Source organism: Thamnophis sirtalis, unplaced genomic scaffold, assembly GCF_051295495.1.
Source record: "Thamnophis sirtalis isolate CommonGarterSnake01/CBP01778 unplaced genomic scaffold, rThaSir2_p1.2 scaffold_4, whole genome shotgun sequence".
NCBI classification, from domain to species: Eukaryota; Metazoa; Chordata; class Lepidosauria; order Squamata; family Natricidae; genus Thamnophis; species Thamnophis sirtalis.
In genome coordinates, this window is record NW_028261384.1 from 16146260 (window position 1) to 16167462 (window position 21203).

Genomic DNA, 21203 nt, shown 5'->3' on the forward strand with positions numbered 1-21203 from the left:
GGTGGGAAGGTGTTCTGTGCACCTTTGGTGTTTAGTCATTCTGTCTGCATGACCATGGAGACATCTTCGCACAGCACTGGCTCTTCGGCTTTGAAACGAAGATGAGCACCGCCCCCTAGAGTCGGGAAGGACTAGCACATATGTGCAAGAGAAACCTTTACCTTTAGCAGACTACTGATGTAAGTCAGAGATATTGGAATGATGTAGATCATCTGAATTGATAGATCTATATTTCTAGGTTAAGTAGAGATCTTTATGAATGAAGGGTATAAAACATTTTTTTTTCAAATTTCGTAACTGTAAAATGTGTGGGCTTCAACTACCAGAATGCTATTATCTTAAAGTCCCCATTTAAAAAAGAACAACCACTGATCTATAATCACCACCCAATAAGGAGAGAATACTCTTCCATTTTCAATAAGTTATGGAAAGAATGTAATACAAAAATGATACTAATCCAATTAGAAATGTAATCTGTTTGTCTTAGGTTTTTGGAGGTTCTGAATCCACCTGATTTCTAAAAGCTGGTTGGAGGTTGGAGGTTAAATCATCCATAAAAGTAATTATTTTGTGCACTGGATAAAACAATGAACAATTTTAGTAATTGTTCTAGGTAAACACATCGCGGTGCACTACGGTTTATTTGTACAGAGCTGTACTCTGTACAGAGCTGTACAGAGTATATTTCTACAAAATATACCTTCTAAATTTGGCTTATGATCGCCCCCTCCACTCCTCCTTCCAGATGCATTGACTTCAACTCCCAGAATGCCTGGATAATAAGGCTGCTAATATTAACCCTGGGGGTTGTAGTCTTACCAACGTCGAGTATTCTGTGCAAAGTAAGAATCCGTCGTTATGTAATCAACTGCGGTGGCTGAGCAGCTGATCCAGACGTAAAGAAGGCGTGCTTTTACCCACGTACCGGCTGAATTCCCTACACCCAGGAACTTCAATTGTAACCGAGGGGAGGGCATTCCTCCGAGTTAATTCTCTCTCTCTCTCTCTCCCACTGTCCCTTCGCGTCCCTTCTTACGGAAACCTTGTCCACTCCTCCCTTAGAATCACTCGCAACCTACCGAAGGCTTGTAACCCCCCTCGTCCCGCCCTGACCGCGCTTCATTATTGGCCGCCTCTCCTGCCTGTAAGAATTGCCGACGGACACTTTCTCAAAAAAAAAAGGGGGGGGGAAGGCGGAGCCAAAGCGGCTTGACTTAGCGCTGTCAGCGGGCAGCTAGAAGGTTTGGCTGCAGCAGTTAGGAGGATTGCGCAGAGGGAGCTGGAGCCTTGCCTCGCATCTCTCGGGCGGCTTGCATGATTTCTTCCCTCCTCTCTTCCACGATACAGGCAAGAACCAAATCGTGTGCAAGGTGAAGATCCAGAGCGTCAGCGTCCGCACCACGCACAGCCCCGCAGCTCAGGGCGCCTTCCAGCCGCAGCAGGAGACCTCGCCGCCGCCTTCTCCTTCTTCCCCGCGGAAATCGGCAACCTCTCCCACACCCGGAGTCCCCTCAACTATGTCGCACAAGAAGCTGTTCGAGGACCTCTCGGGCAGAGGCAAAGCCATCGGAGTCCTGACCAGCGGCGGCGATGCTCAGGGTAACGAGCAACCAGGCGGAAGGCTTGTGGGGGGCGTTGGGTTTCGGGGCGAAAAGGTAGGGAAATCGCGGGTGCCTTGCGGTCGGGGATGCTGGTGTTGCAGGCTAGGCAGACCTGATTTTCCGACGGGGTGGGAACGGGTTGCCCTGGGAAGTCTAGACTCAGTCAAAGCAGGGGCTGTAAGCTTTCCTGGAGGTAGCACGGAAGATCCGCTTTATCTCAGATCTGCTTCGCATCCACGGTCCTTGTGATCCCCAATTGGGCATGCGGGGAGGGGGGGGACAAGAGAGGGGACCAATCCTCGCCTGCAGCGCGCGGACATTTGTCTGAGGAAAGGGGTTCCTTCAGACCGGAGCATCGGGAGGGGGGCAGAGGCGGCTGCAGAAACGAGAGCGGGGAAAATAAAAGACACGATGCACTGAGTCATGGCTAATCCAGCTTTGATTTGCTCTCTGAATCTTAAAAAAAAAAAAAAAAAGGTTTCCGGGGCTGCGCACAGGTCCAGCACGCGGAATAAGTGATGGGCGAGGGTACAGCACCTTCTCGGCTGCTATTTGCAACAGGCGGCCAAAGTTTGCCAAAAGGAAGCTGAAAGCCGCCGCGCACGAATGGACTTCGAGGCGCAAACGTGCTGGGCGGCAGAGCGCTTCCTCGCCCTTGCCCCAAAGGGTGACCTTCCCCCTCCCAGGGCCCTTTTGCCCTTGTCCTGCGAGTGACGGGAAGGGGGGGGGGTGTAAAATAACCGGCAGGGTTTCTGCACAACGGATATAGGAGAAAAAAAAATGGACTGGGTCTCATAGCCTTTATCCTTTTCCTTCGTTTTATGACAACGTTTTTGAAAAGGATGATGAGCGCCCGGAGGCATTCGGGATGCGGGTCGTAACTATAAAACCAATTGAACCGATCACGTCCTCAAGGAGGAATGCTTCGTCACTAACGGGCGTGTGGAGGAGAGTGTTTTCACGTAGACCGTTTTACCCTGCAACACTGAAATAATCCGAATTATGGCCCGATTGCAATTTTTCATGATAAGGCTTCGGCGCCCTATCCTATACGTGATGTCGAATCAAAGTAGGATAATCCAGCGAAGCAAAAGTGAATCGCGAAGAAATCCATGCCCTGAAGTCCCCCACGTGTCTACTGTATGAGACACATTCAGTTCAGTCAAGCACAATTTCTTCCGGGAATTGTGCTTTTGACTATTTTCGGCTGGCCTGAATTTCTAAACAGATCGCCAATTCCCACCGGGTCATCCTTCCATGCGCTACGCTAGCATGCCGTGCGTTGGCCTATTCCCACCGATGAAGTTAGCGCCACTCAACAGGGAGGCCTATTTAGATGCTCGCCTTTAGATATGCTATGTTAAAGACTGGTTGCGTCCTCAGCCGCTTTATCTTTCTGGACGTTTAATGGGAAGAAGCCTGATAGGACGGGAAAGCAGGGTAGTGGCTGTTCCTGCGTCCGAGATGTGTCCCCGGAGGACCACAGATCGCTCCCTTCGCCTCTAGCTTAAGCGGCCCAAGAGGAAGGAAACCGCCAGCGGTGCTTAAGCACGTGTGCGCTGCTTTCAGGAAGCGACAGGGGCTGACTGCTACGATTAGTGGAGATGGCTTCAGTAGCAACGGCAATCTCCGAATTCTTACATTGCCGGGATCCTGAAACAGCAATTCGCCGCCCCGGGCATCGTGCCTAGGTGCGAAGACTAAGCGCGCCCTTGCTTGCCGCTGGGGGGCGCTAGTGGGCATATAGGTTCCAATGACGAGGCGGCCGAGTGTGCAGCTGTGACGTCACGCTAGCCGCAGGCTGGGTCTGCTTTCCTACGCTACTTTTTTTTTTTTTTTTTTTAGCTCTGATTAATATTTTTTCCCCTTGAGCTATTTGGTTTGGGGTTGGAACAAATAACCCAGAAAGGGTGAATATCATTGATAAGAATCGTGTTTTATTTCGAGGCTGTGTTTAAACTGGATGCTCTTCTTCCCCCTCTCTTTGGTGGCTTTGCTCTTAGTCTTGCAGGAAGAAAATCATTTCTCTGAGGGAGTGCAGAGTGCACGCCAGGCATCATTCATAGGATGGAAGCAGATGAGGTTTGCCACACCTAATTCTGCAGTTCTGATGTGGCAGCTATGAGAAAGGAGTTTGACTGGATCTAACTTCTGAGCCCCGGTTTAGGATGCAGGAGGTTCTGCTGGCAGATAGTGGGTTTAGTTCTTCCTCTGTCCTTTTCCCATTGTTGTGCAAAGAAAATCTCTGTAAAACTTTTTAATTTTCATCAGGAAGTAGCTCTAATTATCCAGAGAGTAAACCTTGGCACAGTTCTACCTTGGTCTTGAGTAAGCAAGGCCAAAACAGTCCTGTGTCTGTGAGAACAAATGAAAACCTTTATTATTATTGCATAATCTTCGGTGAGATTCACAGCCTTTGGGGCTGGTTTTTAGCTCAACAGCTCAAGTCCTAACCAAGGACCTAGGAACTGTTAAGGTAACGCCAGAGGATATAAGCTGTTCCAAGTAGGGTGGTTTTTTTTGTAGAATCAGAATGTTCAAGTCTGATAAATTTAAAATTTCGAAATAGCGAGGTAGCCCTTTAGGTATTCCTCCAAGGGCTCCAATTACAATCAGAACAACACACAATTTCTTTTTCCACAGTCGCTCAACTTCTATTTGCAAGTCCCAGTACTTTGTGATTTTTTTCTTGCTGCTTATCTTCAATTCGCGCATCACCAGGTATTGCAATGTCAATGAACCATACTTTTTTCTTTTCAACTATTATGTCAGGTGTGTTGTGGGTCAAATGCCTGTCAGTCTGGATTCTGAAGTCCCACAAGATCTTCACTTTCTCATTCTCTAAAACCTTCTCAACCTGATGTTCCCAGTGGTTTTTGCTGTACTCAAATCCAAACTTTTGGCACAATTTCCAGTGAATGATCTTAGCAACGCGGTCATGGTGTTGTAGGTAGTCAGTTTGTGAAATTTTGCTGCACCCACTGATCAAGTGGTCGACTGTCTCGTCTTTCTCATTACAGAGACGACATTTGATGTTGGTTGAATTTTTGCCTTCAGGCAGTTTGTGGCTGAGGCTTGTTCTTGAGCTGCCAAAATAAAGACTTCTGTTTCTTTTTTCAGTACGCCTGATCTTAACCAGTTCCAAGTTAGCTTTTGGTCAGCTTTGCCTTCGACATTTTTCAAGTATTGGCCATGCATAGCTTTGCTTTTCCAATTTTCAGCTCGCTTCTCAATTACTTCTTTCTTATATTCAGCTTTTGACTTAGTTGTCTTCAAAAGGCCTCCTTTATTTACTTCATCATCATCATCATCATCATCATCATTATTATTATTTTTAATAATAATTAATCAGGGCCATAGCCTGATACATTACTGCAGTCAAAACACCCCAACTTCCTTCTACTACACTCGGCTTGCCTAAACAACCTTTTGCAAATGGCTGCATTTACCTTATAACCATGAGTCAGAAGGAGAGGCGAAAAGAAAGTTTGCATCAGTTATGCATGCAGAGCTGAAAGTTGGACTTCAGCCTGCTTTATTCCCTTGGTGGGCGGGGAGAGGAAAAGCTCTTGATCCCTTTTAAAGGCTTTGAAGGTTGCCTCTGTCTGGAGGGCCATCAAAGGTATTTCTCTGGGTAAAAGGCCCATGGGGAGAAGGCATCCTGGTTTATTATTCCATGCAGAAGCCAACCCTGGGAAAATAATAACTCTTTTCTATTAATACTTCACAAGGAATGTGTATCTTCAGGGCTTGCTTTTTGAATCCCAGTTAAAAGGTCAGAGAGACAAGGTGGTGCCCGGAGAGATTCTGAAGTGTGGAAATGTCTGAGTGAAGGTTTAAAAAAAGGTGAAAGGAAATTGTGTCAAGCTGCTTAGCTGAACCACCAGATTTCCTTTTCTGGACATTGGCCAACCACATTATTTGGGGTGTGTGTGTGGTAGAAACGCTTCAACTTTGTTTCACTCTCTCCCTTCCCCCCCCCAAATTGTTTGTTGTTAGTTGCAAAGTCGTATCTGACCCATTGCGACCCCATGGACAACTTTCCTCCAGGCCTTCCTGTCCTCTATCATCCTCTGGAGTCCATTTAAGTTCGCACCTACTGCTTTGGTGACTCCATCCAGCCACCTCATTCTCTGTCATCCCCTTCTTCTTTTGCCCTTCATTTTTCCTAGCATCAGGGTCTTCTCCAGTGAGTCCTTCCTTCTCATTAGGTGGCCAAAGTATTTGAGTTTCATCTTCAGGATCTGGCTTTCTAAAGAGCAGTCAGGGTTGATCTCTTTTAGAACTGACCAGTTTGATTGCCTTGCAGTCCAAGGGACTCGCAGGAGTCTTCTCCAGCACCAGAGTTCAAAGGCCTTAATTCTTTGGCACTCAGCCTTTCTTATGGTCCTACTTTCACAGCCATACATTGCAGCCAAAATTGTTTACAACTAAAGAAAGTTGCCCTTGTTTGTTCCACAAATTGCAATTTTGATGGGAAAGCAAAGTATGAAAGTGAAACAAAATTCAAGGTTTTTTTGGCTGCAGCCAATAGTTTTTGGACTCATTGCAGCATACAATTGACATATATGTGTGCATGCATGCATTCATGAGGATGCACGTGTACATAATCCCTACAATTTGGTGATAGGTCTCAACAAGCTTAGATTTGGTTCACGCATGCTTTTTAAAGGCAAATCTGAATTAGGGAAACATAATTGCTGTATTAATGTAACAAGCTACGGGAAGAAAAATCCAGCCCAGTTCCAAGCCGGATTAAAATTGCTAGAAATAAAATGGAGGCTGGCTACAAGGAAATAAAATCTCTGTTTATTTGGTTTCCAGAAACTTCAGTGACAGCAGCATGTTTCTGGAGTGGCTGAGAAAATGGCTGAGTGAGTGGATGGTTTTTTTTTTCCTTTGTTTTTAGGGTTCTGGGATTTGGTGATTGAGATGTTCCAGGGAAGTTGTGCAATGTAGTGAGACTTGTGTTTTTCACTATTTCAGTGGTAGTCAGTTAATTGTATTATGTCCTAAAGGCATTGTCCTGTCCTTAGAATTTGGTTGGGGGAATGTAGATTCTTAATCCCATCAACTTTAGCCTGGGAACTGTGGCTGGAGGCGTTTTGTTTGTGAATAGGCTGGCCTGGATTTCTGTAAATAGATACCAAATGGAATGCTTCAGTTTTCTCAATAGATGCAAAAGCACCTCATTCATAAAATTGAATAGTTGGAGTAACTGTCTGGAGTGTTTTCATGGTAGCGGAGAGAAGTGAATGATTTGATCTAGGAAAGCCTTCTTTCTGGGGTGTGTGGATGACTTCCTACAAAGCTATGCTCAAATAATAGTTCAAACAATATCAGATTTATTCACTGAAACCCAAAACAAATCCTTTCCAGCCTTGGCTACTCTGTTGAATAGTTGGCCTTCAGATAGATTGTAGTCTTAACCAAGCGTTCTCTAAAATTTTGGTTATTCAGACAGTCCTCAAGTTATGACTGTAATGGGACCTACCCCATTATGGTTGGAAGTTGGGATAGCTGTTAGATAACTGCCTCAGGTAACAGCCAGCTATCCCTGCTCTTTCCATTACATTCATTAAGTGAATATGCAAGTCGTTAAGTGGATCAAGGGTGTCTTGGTTGGGGGAGGCCTAGTGCAGGAACAAGCCCACCTATTCCAGACCTCCCAGAGTCCTCCTCACCCCAAGATACTCTATGATCTGCTTCCTGCTCCTTGGGGTGCTGATCACACCAAACCTTTCCGCTTATGGAGAGCTTGACTTTTTTTCACAAAGTAAAGCAGAGATCCAACATTACTTGGAACTCACAAGCATGTGTTTATCTTTCAAGCCGGTAATTCTGCAATCCTGCTTCTCAGCCACAAACCACAGGTGGTCCTAACTTTGAAGCCAGGTCATAAGTAACTTTTATGACTGTCATAATTCTGAACATTCTGTTTAATTGTAAGTTGAACTACCTATTATATATGCCAGTAAACACGTCAATGCCCTTTGCAATCAACAGACTTTGAGAAATACATTTTAGGGCAGTGATGGTGAACCTTTTTGGAACTGAGTGCCAAAAAGGTCATGTGAAAACTTCAGGCATGCACACACACTTGTCAGGTGTGGAAAGAATGAGCTTCCAGGTTCTAGCGTGCATGCACGTCTGACGTTCAGTTTTTTTGCAGTGCCGCATGTGTGAAGTGATCCCGCTCTGGAAAAGCTGAACTTCTAGGTTCTGGCAGAATCAGACAATCAGCTGACCGGTGCACATGAGCATCCATGCCAGAAACTCAGAAGACAAACAGGCAAGGCCACACATGCCAGGTGACATGGTTTCACATGCCACTTGGGGCACGTGTGCCATAGGTTCGGCATCATGGTTTTAGGGCAACAGGACCCTTTCATGTAACAAGCTTGATATCCTTTACTGCCTGTGTTTGGAGTCAGAATTTACAAACCTTTATGACTAAGCCTTCATTTCAACAAAGATTGGACTTGTTTCTCAACAGCCTACATCTCTGACAATTTACCTAGTTCGGTATTTTTTAAACTGGGCAATTTTAAGAGGTGTGGGTTTCTTTAAAATTTGTGGACCCATACTGGGGAACTCTGGCAGTTAAAAGTCCACACATCTTAAAAATTTGTTTGAAAAACACTGACCTAGGATTAGTCCTCTGACATTCAGGTGGAACTCCCAAAGAGAAATCCAGTGACTGGGCTTTAATTTCATTTTGCCAGCACCTGAAACAGCAGAGCCTTTATTTGTTGATTCCCATGATTCAGGCATATTATAAATTCAATTATGGAGATTTTCAAGCCATGGGTTATGGTTGGGCCCTTTTTCACACAGTTCCAGGGGGGAAGTTGGAAAAGTGACAATCACTCTCTTGTCTTTCTTTCCAAAACTAGACACTGCCTCCTGAGCCTTCTCTAAACCAACTTTTGCTATACCTGACTGCCCTAATTTGCTCGCTAGCCTAATGGTGAAGGCCTTGGCATCCTCTAGTTTTTAGCCAGTTCAACTTGGACTTGCATGGAACCACCTCCTGGGTAGAGAGTTGAAAATATTTCAGTGATCCAAAATGTAAACCTAGGTATAACAGGGTATTATTTTTTTAACTGTGTCCCATGCATGATAATCAATTGCTGCCGATGTTACTGCTGGTTCGCTTTGCACATGCGCAGTTGCCTGTAAATTGCTTTGTACATGCATAGAACATTAAAAAAGGACTAAAATCCATGCCGACAACGCCAGTGGCAACTGAGGAAGTGGTTCGGAGATGTGGCCAGCCTGGGCCGCTACTGGTTCGAACTGATGAGAACTGGTAGCAACCTACCTCTGATGATAATCTAGAGTTCTTCATAGATAATTATACTCCAAACGTTAGGCATAGAATTTGGGGTTCTATGATTGGTTGCAACATTAGCTTCTTTAAAACTGATTTCTTTTCCAAATACCCTATTAGCATAAATATTAAGGCAAAAAGTAACAAGCCACATGTTAGGCATTCATATGCCCTTTGTCATTCTGTTCTCCAGCTTGAGTGAAAGTGAAAGGGAAGAAGCCCCAGAATTGCTGTTGAGACTTTGGGGGACAAACTAATGCCTGTTTGGAAGCGCGCTCATCGGGGAGCACTAGGACTGATTTTTAAAATTTATTTTTACATGTCGTTCCTGCTTTGGAAAAGCGTGCATGTGAATACTCCTATAATCATGTTGGAAATGTCATGCATCTTGACTTCAGCACAGAAAGTCCTGCACAGAGATTAGCAAGCAAGTTAAGTTTAGCTTGATTGCCTTGACCTTGAAAACGGTACATGACAGGTCCCAGAATTAAACCCAGTATACAGTACTTGCCCTTCATTCCTCATCAAACTAGAATGAAGAATCGAAGAGAATTGGTATTTCCATTAAATATTAACCATTGGCATTGACAAAATCACCATTAGTCAATTGCAAAAGGCAACTTCACTTGGAACAGCTTACATCCTGCAATGATATGTTCAGCACCATCAAACAGCAACACCTGTTGGACATCTGCCAAGTCCTTGTGAAGATCTCAATAGGTGGATAAAAATGGGAATAATTATTTGGATGAAGAGATGGAGGGCAATGCCTTTGTGATTTGCAGATACTGAATTGGATGAGATTAAAAGCTAGTGTTAAATTCTGGTTAATAACCCAGAAGAAAGATAAGTTTAGAATGGTGAAAATAGTGGGATAAGATTAACAGACACCTGCACTCTTTTTGTTTAGGGAACACAAATCAAATGCCCAAGTAGGGGCTGGGGGAATATTCAGTTTAGAAATGATACTTTTGGCAAAGATCTTGAATTAGTAATTGATAGCATACAAACTAATAGAGTGGTGTGATTTGAAAGAACACAAATGTAACTTTAGGCAGTGTAATTTGCAGATCAGAGAAAATCATTGTTCAGTTGTCTTTTGTTTTAGTCAGGCCCCATCTCAAGTTCCTTCCCCCTGTTCTAGATATCTACCATTATTATTATTTTCTGAGAAATTGGAAGGAGTTTAGAGAAAATGGGGAAGAACAAGATAGCACATTTCAACAATCTTGAAAAATATTGCACATTGCACACAGCAGGGCCTCCTGTTTCTCTTGGCAGCACAAAAGATATGAAGTGGCAGACATATTGAACATTGGAGGAAAAAATACATAATTTTCTAATGGAGCAATGCTGCAGTAAAATCAGTCAACCAGGGAGCTGTTAGGTTCTCTCCTTCATGTGATGTTTTAAGCGGTAGCTAAATGGCCATCTATCTCTGATGACGTGAAGGCCCAAATGCTTCCCTCCAACTGTATGAATTTAGGATTCTACTGTTGTAATGCTTTGGAGTAATGGTGATCCATCTGGGCCTCCATAGCTAAAATAATCTGAAAGGACTGATCCTACAGTTGTAAGATAGGTAGTTCTCAATTTCTGACTTTACTTGAGCCCAGAATTATGGCTGTAAGTTGTTCCAGTTGTGAAGTGGGTCACTTATATGATCGTACCCAATTTTATGACCATTTTTTTTTGCTGTGGTCATGTGAACACCATGGTTGTCAAGCAAATCCACTTAAATAATGGATTTTTTTAAAAACTGGAAACTGGAAGTAAAAGCTGGCTAAAAACCATTTTAAATCTTGATCACATGACCGTGGGATGCTTCAAATGGCCAGTTGCTGAGTGCTCTGGATGAATCATGTGACCATAGGTGAGTGGCCATCGGGACTTTGAAACTGCATCGTAAGTAGCTTTGAGGGAATCCGTCGTAACTTTGGACACTACACAGTCATAAGTTGAGAACTATCTGTAGTGCAATTAGATGCTTGATAGCAAAGACTTCTGTCAGATCAGGTCATGTACGGGGTGAGACTTTAAGATAATCGTACTTCAGTGGAGATCCTACTTGAGCTTTTCAAGAAGATGGTGAGAAAAGTTAATAAGCAAAGGCTGTTAGTTCTGCTCCAATTGTACTTTCAGGAATCTCTTGATAGACAGGACAAAAGAAGCAGGAATAGATGTAGTTGAACTGATCCAGTGTTTATTTTTTTAACCTTGGCAACTTGAATTCTCAGAATTGGAGTCCACACATTTTAAAGTTGCCAAGGTTGAAAAGCATTGGATTCCGGTCCATCAGAAGGCACTATAGATACTAGCTGTAGGTTCTCTGTATGTAACATTGTGACCATTGTAAGCTGGGAAGTAGCAGGTTTCAAACCTATTTCTAGTTAAGAATTATTGAAGATTCTGTCTCAGTTATTGTATGGCAAGGATGTGCATGATTTTGCCCTTCCTTCCTTCCTTCCTTCCTTCCTTCCTTCCTTCCTTCCTTCCTTCCTTCCTTCCTTTATATACCACCCCCTTATTGGGGCAATGCTAGATAGCCTGACAAGATAATAAAAATAGATCTATAAAACCTATTATAAATATAAAAACCAATTAAAATTACAAAAGATTAAATACAGAGTAAAAGACTAGTTTGGAACCAAGGTGGATTTGATTTAAGTCAAGCTGACTTAAATCACGATTTAAATCACTAGTAAAAAGGCTTGATTTAAATCAACTCGATTTAAATCATAATTTTTAAAAAGCAGTTGTCATTACTGCTGCTCCTCTGACCCGCTATTCACCCACTGACAGTCCCAATGTTGCAGAATATACAGGCTCATGCGACATAACTAAGCTCCATTTCATGCTGAATAAGCTAAATTATTTATGTATCTTAAATAGAAAACTACCTTTGGATAGTTTTTACTCCAAAAATATTTTATTAAAATAAATTTGATAAAAATAAAAATAAATCTGATTTAATTTTTTTAGAAAACTAATTTAAATTTAAAAATATGATTTAAATAAAAAATCAGATTTAAATAAAAAAATCTTATACTTTTTTTTAAAGAAAATCAGCAATTTTTTTATCCAGAAATTAGAACGGAACAGCTGTGATGTCTGTCACTGCCATCAACCACTTCTTAGCCTACAACTTCTTAAGGGCCCAAAAGCCAGATTTTAAGGCTTTTCTTAAAAGCAAGAAGGGTAGGGACAGATCTCATGTCCCAGGGCAAGCTGTTCCAAAGAATATTCTTCTAGATCCCACCAGCCTTGGCTGACGGGGACTACAATAGGGCTTTTCTGATAGGATGTGTGTGGTGGGCTGATCCCATTGGGGCAAGACAGTTCCTCAGACATCCTGGGTCTCTGCCATGAAATGATGACAACTTCTTCAATTGGATTGGAATCAGGTTGGTGGCATAAAAGTGGTGATACATCTTAGAAACCTTCGGAACTGTTCATGCAGCTGCATTCTGAACTAGTAGTAGCTTGCAAATACTCTTGAAGGGTAGCCCCCATATAGAACACATTCAGTAATCCAAATGAGGTGACTAGGCACGTAGGGCCTCGTCATTCAAGAAACACTCGTCTTGGGGAATGATTCAGAAAATTGGACCTGCAAAAGATCAAGGTTTCCCTGTCAGTCCTGTCCAACTCTGGGAGATGGCGCTAATCTCAGTTTCATGGCTGAGGGAGCCAGCATTGTCCGAAGACAGTTCCTGTGGTCATGTGGCCAGCATGGCTGAATGCCAAGGGTGCACAGAATTTTGTTGTCTTCCCAATGAAAATGTACCTATTAATCTACTGCTGGGTGGGCAGCTGGGTGGATGTGTTGGCAGCTTTAATAAAATTGGTCAGAGACGGGGCTCCATGAAAATAAAGGTACCGTATTTTTCAGAGAATAAGGCACACCTCCAGCCCAAAAGAGTGTGGAAATGTTGGTGTGTCTTATACACCGAATACAGCCACTTTTGGCCTCCTGAAACCCTGCCCTGCATCTCATTTTTGTGAAAAATGGGCAAATAACAGGCCTTTTTTTTTTTTTTTTTTGCAAAAACGGGGGTGTTTTTGCCTTCTCTCACCCCCAGAAGCACTCTGCAGGCTTCAGCGGGGCTGGGGGAAGAGAAAAATGCCCCTGTTTTGGTGAAATCCTGCTGAAGCCTGCAGAGTGCTCCTGGGGGCCAGAGAGGACAAAAACTGTTTTTTCTTACTTACCTCTTCAAAATCTTGGTGCATCTTATATACTGGTGTGTCTTATAGGCCGAAAAATAACGGTACCTCCAAGATAGATGCTCATTTTAATTGATGATTAGAACAGGCAATCAAGACCACAAATCTAGAACAATAGCAGATATTCATTAAGCAGAGCGAGAATACTAAAAAAAGAACACCATAATCCTAACAAGCAATTTCTTCTTTTTTCCCCCACTGTGTGGGAAGAGATGTTGCTGCTGTTTTTTTTAAAACAATAACAACGGATTCTATGACAAATGTATTAGAGAGCAAGAACATTGCTCACACATTTTTAATTCCATATGGGAGTTGTAAATTAAGCACCTGCACTAGTGATTTAGGAGATTATCTTATCTGCAAAGAGGTTTGGTGCTGTTTTTGATAGATCTATGATTCAAGCTGCTAAGCTGTTTTCTTCACATCTGATCAATACATTTTTGGATTCATTTAATGGAGTAATAGCATGCAGGGTTTCCAGGCGCCACTCTGTTTTTTTTCTGCGCAGTCATTATCAATCAATAATGGCCACTATGGATAACCTGTGATTTTTTTCAGCCTTGTGAACATAGAACAACAAGCTGGGTAGAATTTTGCCTGGGGGGAAAAAGAGATACAATTCAAACAGCTGATATTGACAGGTTGAAATTGGTTGGGAGATAATAAGAATAGCCATCTTCGAATTCAGTACTTTATGTTTGGTTTTATAATCGGGGGGGAAAAAGATACATATTCAAAACTCATCTGCTAAAATTTGGATAAAAATTTGGTGGATCCTGCAAAATATCTTCAAAAAAAGGATAAAATTCACTCCCAAACTGTTTTTACTAGGTATATGTATTGACTTTGTAGCAGTAGAGATTAATTTGGTTCTGTACTTAATAACGGCAGCAAGACTCTTGGTGGCGCAATACTGGAAGAAGAAAGACCTGCCTACTATTCAAGAATGGACTTTGAAGGTTACAAACTTAGCCGAAATGGCAAAAATTTCAGCATATCTTAAAGAACATTCAAATGAGAGGTATAAACGAGACTGGAAAAAATGGATTGATTATATACAAAGCAAATACGGGACTAAGAAATTCCAGATAGCTTATGCTTAAAATTAGTAATAACTTAAACTGTTAAAAATTTGGGTAACAGCAAGAAGCTGAGTTCAATGTAGAGATATTTTAGACTGTGATTGTCAAAAAGTTATACCATGTATGGGCTCTGGGAAGTCGGGGGGGGGAGGGAAGGGAGGTGGGGATCTAGGGGGAGGGGGGGAGGGGGAAAATATAATATGAGTTAAATTTTAAAGCATGATTGCACTTGTATACTGTGGTTTTTTTTAATGTTAGTGTCAAAACAGAACAAACTGAATATATTGGAAGGTAATAGAAGTATACCGAAGGGAGGAGCTGAGTGAAAGAAGAAGGAGAGTAGAGAGGGTGAGAGAGAGGAGGAGGAGAAGGAAGGGAGGGAATGGATTAAGAGAGGGAGTGATAGGGTTAGATAGAGGGGGAGGGGAAGTAGGTGTAGAGGGGTATGAGAGAAGGAAGAATGAAAGTTGGAGGGGGATGAAAGAGGGTGTATGGTGGGCTAAGGTGGTATATTGGGTTTGTATTGTAGGGGGCATTTTCTATAAAAGTGAGGGCTGTGTTTATTACCCAATGTTATATGCCTCGGTTGCACAGTAAACATGTGATTGTATAGAATGAAATGGAAATAAAAAGATTTGTAAAGTAAAACCCATCTGCTATTCAGAATGAATGTGGCATCATTCAGGCAGTTTAAATCAAACGCAAATTATAAATCAGGGATGAGAAAATGTCTTGAGAGAAACATCAAGGTTTTTTTTTTTAAAAAAATTAAGCCTCTGATGACAGCTGAAGTTATAGCAATGCAACAATGATATAGGTAGTCCTTAGGATCATGATGCAGCTTGTCCATTTGATCATATAAGCAGTGATGGTTGTAAAGTGAATCATCACGTGACTGACCAATTTTATAACATTTTGGCAGTGGTCATTAAATGAATCACCATGATCATTAAGCGAATATGTGGTCCGTAAGTGAATCCATTGTTCAATGTGGAGCATTTTCGTCAAAAATTGGAGATAAATGCTGCTTTTCAGCAAAACATTATAAAATGTGGTCATGTGACAATTGAAGGACAGCCATCAATACATACATAACTTTGGGTTAGAATAGAATGAATGAGCTAGAAGGAACCTTGGAGATCTTCTACTCCAGGCCTCTGCTCAAGCAGGGGAACTTAAACTATTTCGGATAATTCACTGTCTAGACTCTTCTTAAAAACATCCAGTGATGGGGTGCTCATGATTTCTGGTTACGCTGGTGAATTGTCCTACATAACTTTGGGGTACCTACATACTTTGAACGGCCACTGAATAACCAGTTGTAAATCAAAGATCACCTGTGCACCTGAACGAGGGGGCTAAATTTTCACATTGTTTTGTTTGATTTGGTCTTCAGTTAAAAGTTTAGAAATAAATTAAAAATAATGTGGACCAAGAAATGTGCCAGTGAAAACAGGCAATTGGTTGCTGAATTATAGCGGAGCGAAATTCGCATGGCTACTGAAATGGGATTGGAGTTTTCATGCAATCTATAGGGGAACATACAGATTGATTATCCCTAATGTCAGCAAATTATTAACACACAATTCATTGTTATCTGGCATCTTATATGTTGTGTCCGAACCATGGCAACCGCTGAATGTCAATCATTACCAGTGGTTACCAGGATTGGCTAAGATGTGCAGGCGTTGTCCGTAGTAGCTGGCGTTGTTCTAATTGGTTGCCAGTTTGACAGCTGCACTATAAATAGCTGTCAAACCAGAGTTCTTTGTTCTGTTCTGACTAGTGAGTTGTTGTTAACTAATAAAGTTGTTGTTCCTGACTAGATCGCCTCCGTTTGATCTTCCTTCAGCTGAGTACATAATATTATATAATGCCCCTCATTTGATTATTTCTTTTAATCCTTCAAGACTCATCGAAAAGCCTGTTTTCTCTTAAATCAACCAAGTCTTAACAAGCTTAAAGAACAAAAAGTACATGAATTATTTTTTAAAAAGGTATACTTTTTTTAAAAAAAAGCCACTTCTACCAGAAAACATCCAACAGCATTCTTTTTGATGTGAATTGTTGTGTCACGAATTCAGGAACTTTTCAGAGAATTGCACAATACATCTGAGGATTGTATTTTACATATCACAAGCAGATTAGGGGCCTATTAAGACAAATGAATGAGGGATGTGGTAGCTAAGTGGCTAAGACTCTGAGCTTGTCGATCAGAAAGGTCGGCAGTTCAGCAGTTCGAATGCCTAGCACCACATAAGGGAGTGAGCTCCTGTTACTTGTCCTAGCTTCTGCCAACTTAGCAGTTTGAAAGCACGTAAAAAATGCAAGTAGAAAAATAGGGACCACCTTTGGTGGGAAGGTAACAGTGCTCCTTGCTCCTTTGGTGTTTAGTCATGCCGACCACATGACCACGGAGACGTCTTCGGACAGCGCTGGCTTTTCAGGTTTAAAATGGAGATGAACACTGCCTCCTAGAGTCAGGAACAACACAGATGTGAGAGGAGAACCTTTACCTTTAAGACAAATGATCAACACTTGACAACGGAGAACCCCTAATGAATTAGCTGATTCAAATCCACTACTGTGCGTCTTGTATTTTCCTGAGAGAGTTTCTCCACCCATCGGAGACTTTTTACATTCCCTACATTCTTTCCTTCCTTCCTCTGATTGACCTACATTTTTTATTTAACTAGGAAGAGGGACTGCTTAGACAAGCTAGCTCTTCTTATTTATGTCCCTGTGGCTTGCAAGGAAACAGATCTGCTCTAAGCACAGTTAGATAATTATTTATTACTTTTGTCTTAACTAGGTGCCCAATGCCTACTTAACTAGGTGCCTACTTATCAAAATAGCTAATCTTCACTAATATGTAATCTTCCCTTGCTGATATTTAAACTAAGCAACACCATGATAATGAGGGGAGAGATTGAAGGATCATAAAGTTTCCTCAAAATGAATTAATTCCATGGAATGTCCTTGTTCTACTTTAGTTCATGGTGGATAGTTTGGGAAGAATCTCAGAAACAATGAACATTGGGATTTCAGTAATAATTAATTGTGATTATGCTGCGTCTTCCTCGGTTCATACCTACTTTGGTATCCAACCCAAAAATGTTCAAAACCAGCCATACCTTCCCATAGAAATAGATAAAATATAGGTCTGAACTGAGAAATGATCTCTCTGTCTGTAATAAGCAGGCTCCATTATAGTAAGTTGAGGGCTACCTGTATACAGAGGTGGGCTTCAAAAAATTCAGGAATGGGTTGTCTGCCTGGTTGCTGGGTAGGCGTGGCCATGGTGGGCGTGGCCTAGTCAGCCTCCTGCAACACTGTGGAGGGGGTGAGGCATTTTCACCTTCCCCAGACTCTGAAGCCTTTCCTGGAGCCTCTGGGAGGGTGAAAACTGCCTCCCCCAGGCTCGGGAAGCCCATTTTTCCCAATCCCTGAGCCTCTGGTGGGCCCTGCTACTTCACATCCAAAACGGCTGTGTGGAGACTCCTGGGAGGGGTGGGGAAGGGTGGGAGGGGCCAACCAGGGTTGGGATTTGGAGGTTCTCCGAACTGGCCATAACATTAGCTACAGGTTTTCCCTAACCCAGGCAAACCTGTAGCAGCCCACCCCTGCCTGTGTAGAAGTACATACAATGCAAGAAATCAAGTCTAGGACAAGGAATAGCTTTTGGTGCAGGGTCATCCAATGAATTGATGGGTGAATGGTGATTTGAAACACTTTTATATACTTTTTTTAATTTGTCCCATCCCGAACTATCTGGACCCCCAATTACTTAGTGGTTCAAGATGGTAACTTTTTCTGGCATTTTTGAACTTGACTTTTCTGTTAAGATTGCTAATGGGTTTTATTAGCTTTATCTAATTATTTATTCTTCTTGAATTGATAATATTTGTTAATTACTTAATAATTAAATGGATTAAACCTTGATCATTATTCATTTATACTTATTATTTAATTAGTTTGATTATGTGATGGCTATAGTTTTAATGCACTGTCACATACATTTCCAGGTGATACCAGATGTTAACCATGCCTTTCCATGTTCTTTTCTTCCAGGTATGAATGCCGCAGTCCGTGCCGTGGTGCGCATGGGGATCTATGTTGAAGCGAAAGTGTATTTTATCTACGAGGTTAGTGTCTACTATTATTCTGCAGAAGCTCTAATAATCACCGGAACCTGGAGAGAAAAATCAAAATGCAGCATGGGAGAGAATAAACTGGGAAATAATCTTACTGTCTATCTGAGTTGCAGCTCCACAGATCTTTAATATTAATGTATGAAAAAAAGGAAAAATTAAATAGCGCCCAGAGAAATAAAGAAAGCAATATATTTATTTATTTAATTACTTGATGTTTGTTTGTTTGCTTGTTCATCCAACTTCTAAAGCTTCCCACCTCACCGGCAACGGACTCTGGGGTGATACATCAGCAACAGAAATATAAACATCTAAAATCATTAGTTATAAATTATTTTTTTAAAAAACATTTTAAAAAGTATAAACTTTCCTCCAAAACATTAGGAACATATGGAAATCTTTTCTACTTTCTCAGCTCTATCGCAAAGGTACCCAGGGTGACAAGTATGAGTGTTTTCCAGCCCTGCCTGGAGGTACCAGTTTTTAACCTAGTGCAGCTTCTCCCACAATATTGCTCCTCTTCCAGAGTTTACTTTTTTTAGAGTCTATCCTTTATGGTTTCCAGCTCAACTGGACTTCACTGTCAAATTCACTGTACTGGTTTCCCTTAGCAATAGCACTTAGACTTATATATCACTTTATAGTGCTTTACAGCAATCTCTAAGCAGTTTACAGAGCCAGCATATTTCCCCCAACAATTGGATCTTCATTTTATCAATCTTGGAAGGATGGATGTCAACTTTGAGCTGATTAGGATTGAACTCTTGACAGTGAGCAGAGTCAGGTTACAGTAATGCCTTTGCTGCGATGATGACCCTGGACTGTATTTGTGTTTTTAGCCCAAACTCATTGGCATATATAAGCACTGGAAGTAGATATTGACAGCAGCAACTAATTGATCTCATTTGAAAGCCATTATAAGATAGAAAGGAAGAAAACCCATCTTCCCATCTTAGAAAGGACAACTCCCAGGAAGAACATTTTCTAATACTCATAGGTAACCATTTCCTCTCTTTATTTATTCCAAGATTTCCTCCCCACATTTCACACATCAGATAGCCTGTCATAAAATCCAAGCAAATCTTGTTTAGCTGATCCATTAAAGTTGATATGAATCTTAACATAGCCAGAACATAGCCAGATATCTGGAAGAAACTTGAAAAAAAATGCATATGATCTTGAATGGGATTCCAAAGATATTTCGTTCAGTAATCCCCCACAACGTATCTGAGGCATCTATTTATTAATTTTATTTATTTGGTTTTCTTCCCACCTTCATTATTTTTATAAATAAGGTGGCAAATAAAGTTAAATCCTCCTATTTTCCCTACAACAACAACAACTCTGTCAGAAAGTGAGAGGCCCAAAGTCATCCAACTGGCTTTTGTGCCTAAGGTGGGACTAGAACTCCCAGTCGCGTGGTTTTTAAACTAGCACCTTAACCGCTATGCTTGAACTGGGTCTATTTAATTTATTCTCTATTCAGTTCTATCAATTCAGTCGGGCCTTTGAATATCTTTGGACAGATTCATTGATGATTCACACATTTCTGATATCTTCTGGCTTTGCAAAATCTCAGCTTTCTTTCCACTTTGCTCCCAGATACGGAAAAGGAAAACTTGAATGAAGGTTGACTGATTCATTTTCTGACACATTGATATGAGCGAATGGTTGATATGTTTCTTCACCGCTGTCAACTCTGCCTCTCAAGTACCTGGAAGAATGCTGTACTATTATCTGCACTTAACTCTTCTGCTAGAGTATTTTAAGGAGGTTCAAATGATGGAAGAAAAACAGAAGGAACTGTATTTACTCTGTTGCTTTTATTTTATTTGGTTTGCTCTTTTTTGTGATATTTTACCTTTTCCCCAATCAATAGCAATAGCAGTAGACTTATATACCGCTTCATAGGGCTTTCAGCCCTCTCTAAGCGGTTTACAGAGAGTCAGCATATTGCCCCCAACAATCTGGGTCCTCATTTTACCCACCTCAGAAGGATGGAAGGCTGAGTCAACCCTGAGCCGGTGAGATTTGAACCGCTGAACTGCTGATCTAGCAGTAGCCTGCAGTGCTGCATTTAACCACTGCGCCACCTCGGCTCTTAATACCTTTTTATTTTATTTTTTATCATTCCTTAAAGTTTATTTCTCTCATCTGTAATGCAATCTTTGTGGTTTGCACCTTTTTAATTTTTTGCACTTCCTTTTTTCATTTCCTTTTATTGTCCCTATCCTCTTCACATAAGAATAATTAGATTCCTCTGTTTTATTTTCAACTACTCTCTGTTCCGCTTTATGTTAGGACTTCTTCATTGCAGGTAGATTTGCCTCAGTAAGCCTCCTATTAGAATATTGGGAATCATGCAGAACATTTCTATATATCATTATATATTCTATGCATAAGTGATAACCACTCTCACTTCTCAAATCTCTTTATTTTTTATTGTTATGGGGTAGTTTGCCAGTTGGGTGTTCCCTGACTTTGCCAATGAATCGGCTTTCTAATGAAGGGCAGTGAATCATTTGATCTTTAATAAGAGATTTCTGAAGAACCTTTGAGAGCTATTAAGTAGAAATTGGACATTTTCAGTATTGGTTAAGGGACACATGGCTCAGTGGCTAAGACGCTGAGCTTGTTGATTAGAAAGATCAGCAGTTTGGCAGTTCAAATCCCTAGTGCCGCGTAATGGAGTGACCTCCCCTTACTCGTCACAACTTCTGCCAACCTAGCAGTTTGAAAGCATGTAAAAGTGCAAGTAGAAAGATAGGGACCACTTTGGTGGGAAGGTAACAGCGTTCCGTGCACCTTCGGT

At 41.6% G+C, this 21203-nt stretch overlaps 1 protein-coding gene across 3 annotated transcripts in view; it reads left to right on the top strand.

Moving 5' to 3' along the window:
- Window positions 1–1221: 1221 nt before the first annotated feature.
- PFKP (phosphofructokinase, platelet) overlaps window positions 1222–21203 on the top strand; it is an 88169-nt gene continuing 68187 nt past the window's right edge. Inside the window, exons 1-2 of one of the 3 annotated variants that reach the window (XM_087712523.1) lie at window positions 1222–1599; window positions 18312–18385. In XM_087712523.1, the coding sequence (XP_087568649.1) occupies window positions 1518–1599; window positions 18312–18385 (156 nt within the window). In that variant the 5' untranslated portion in view covers window positions 1222–1517. The remainder of the gene's footprint in view (window positions 1600–18311; window positions 18386–21203) is intronic. The other 2 variants (XM_087712525.1, XM_087712522.1) reach the window with 2 other exon arrangements.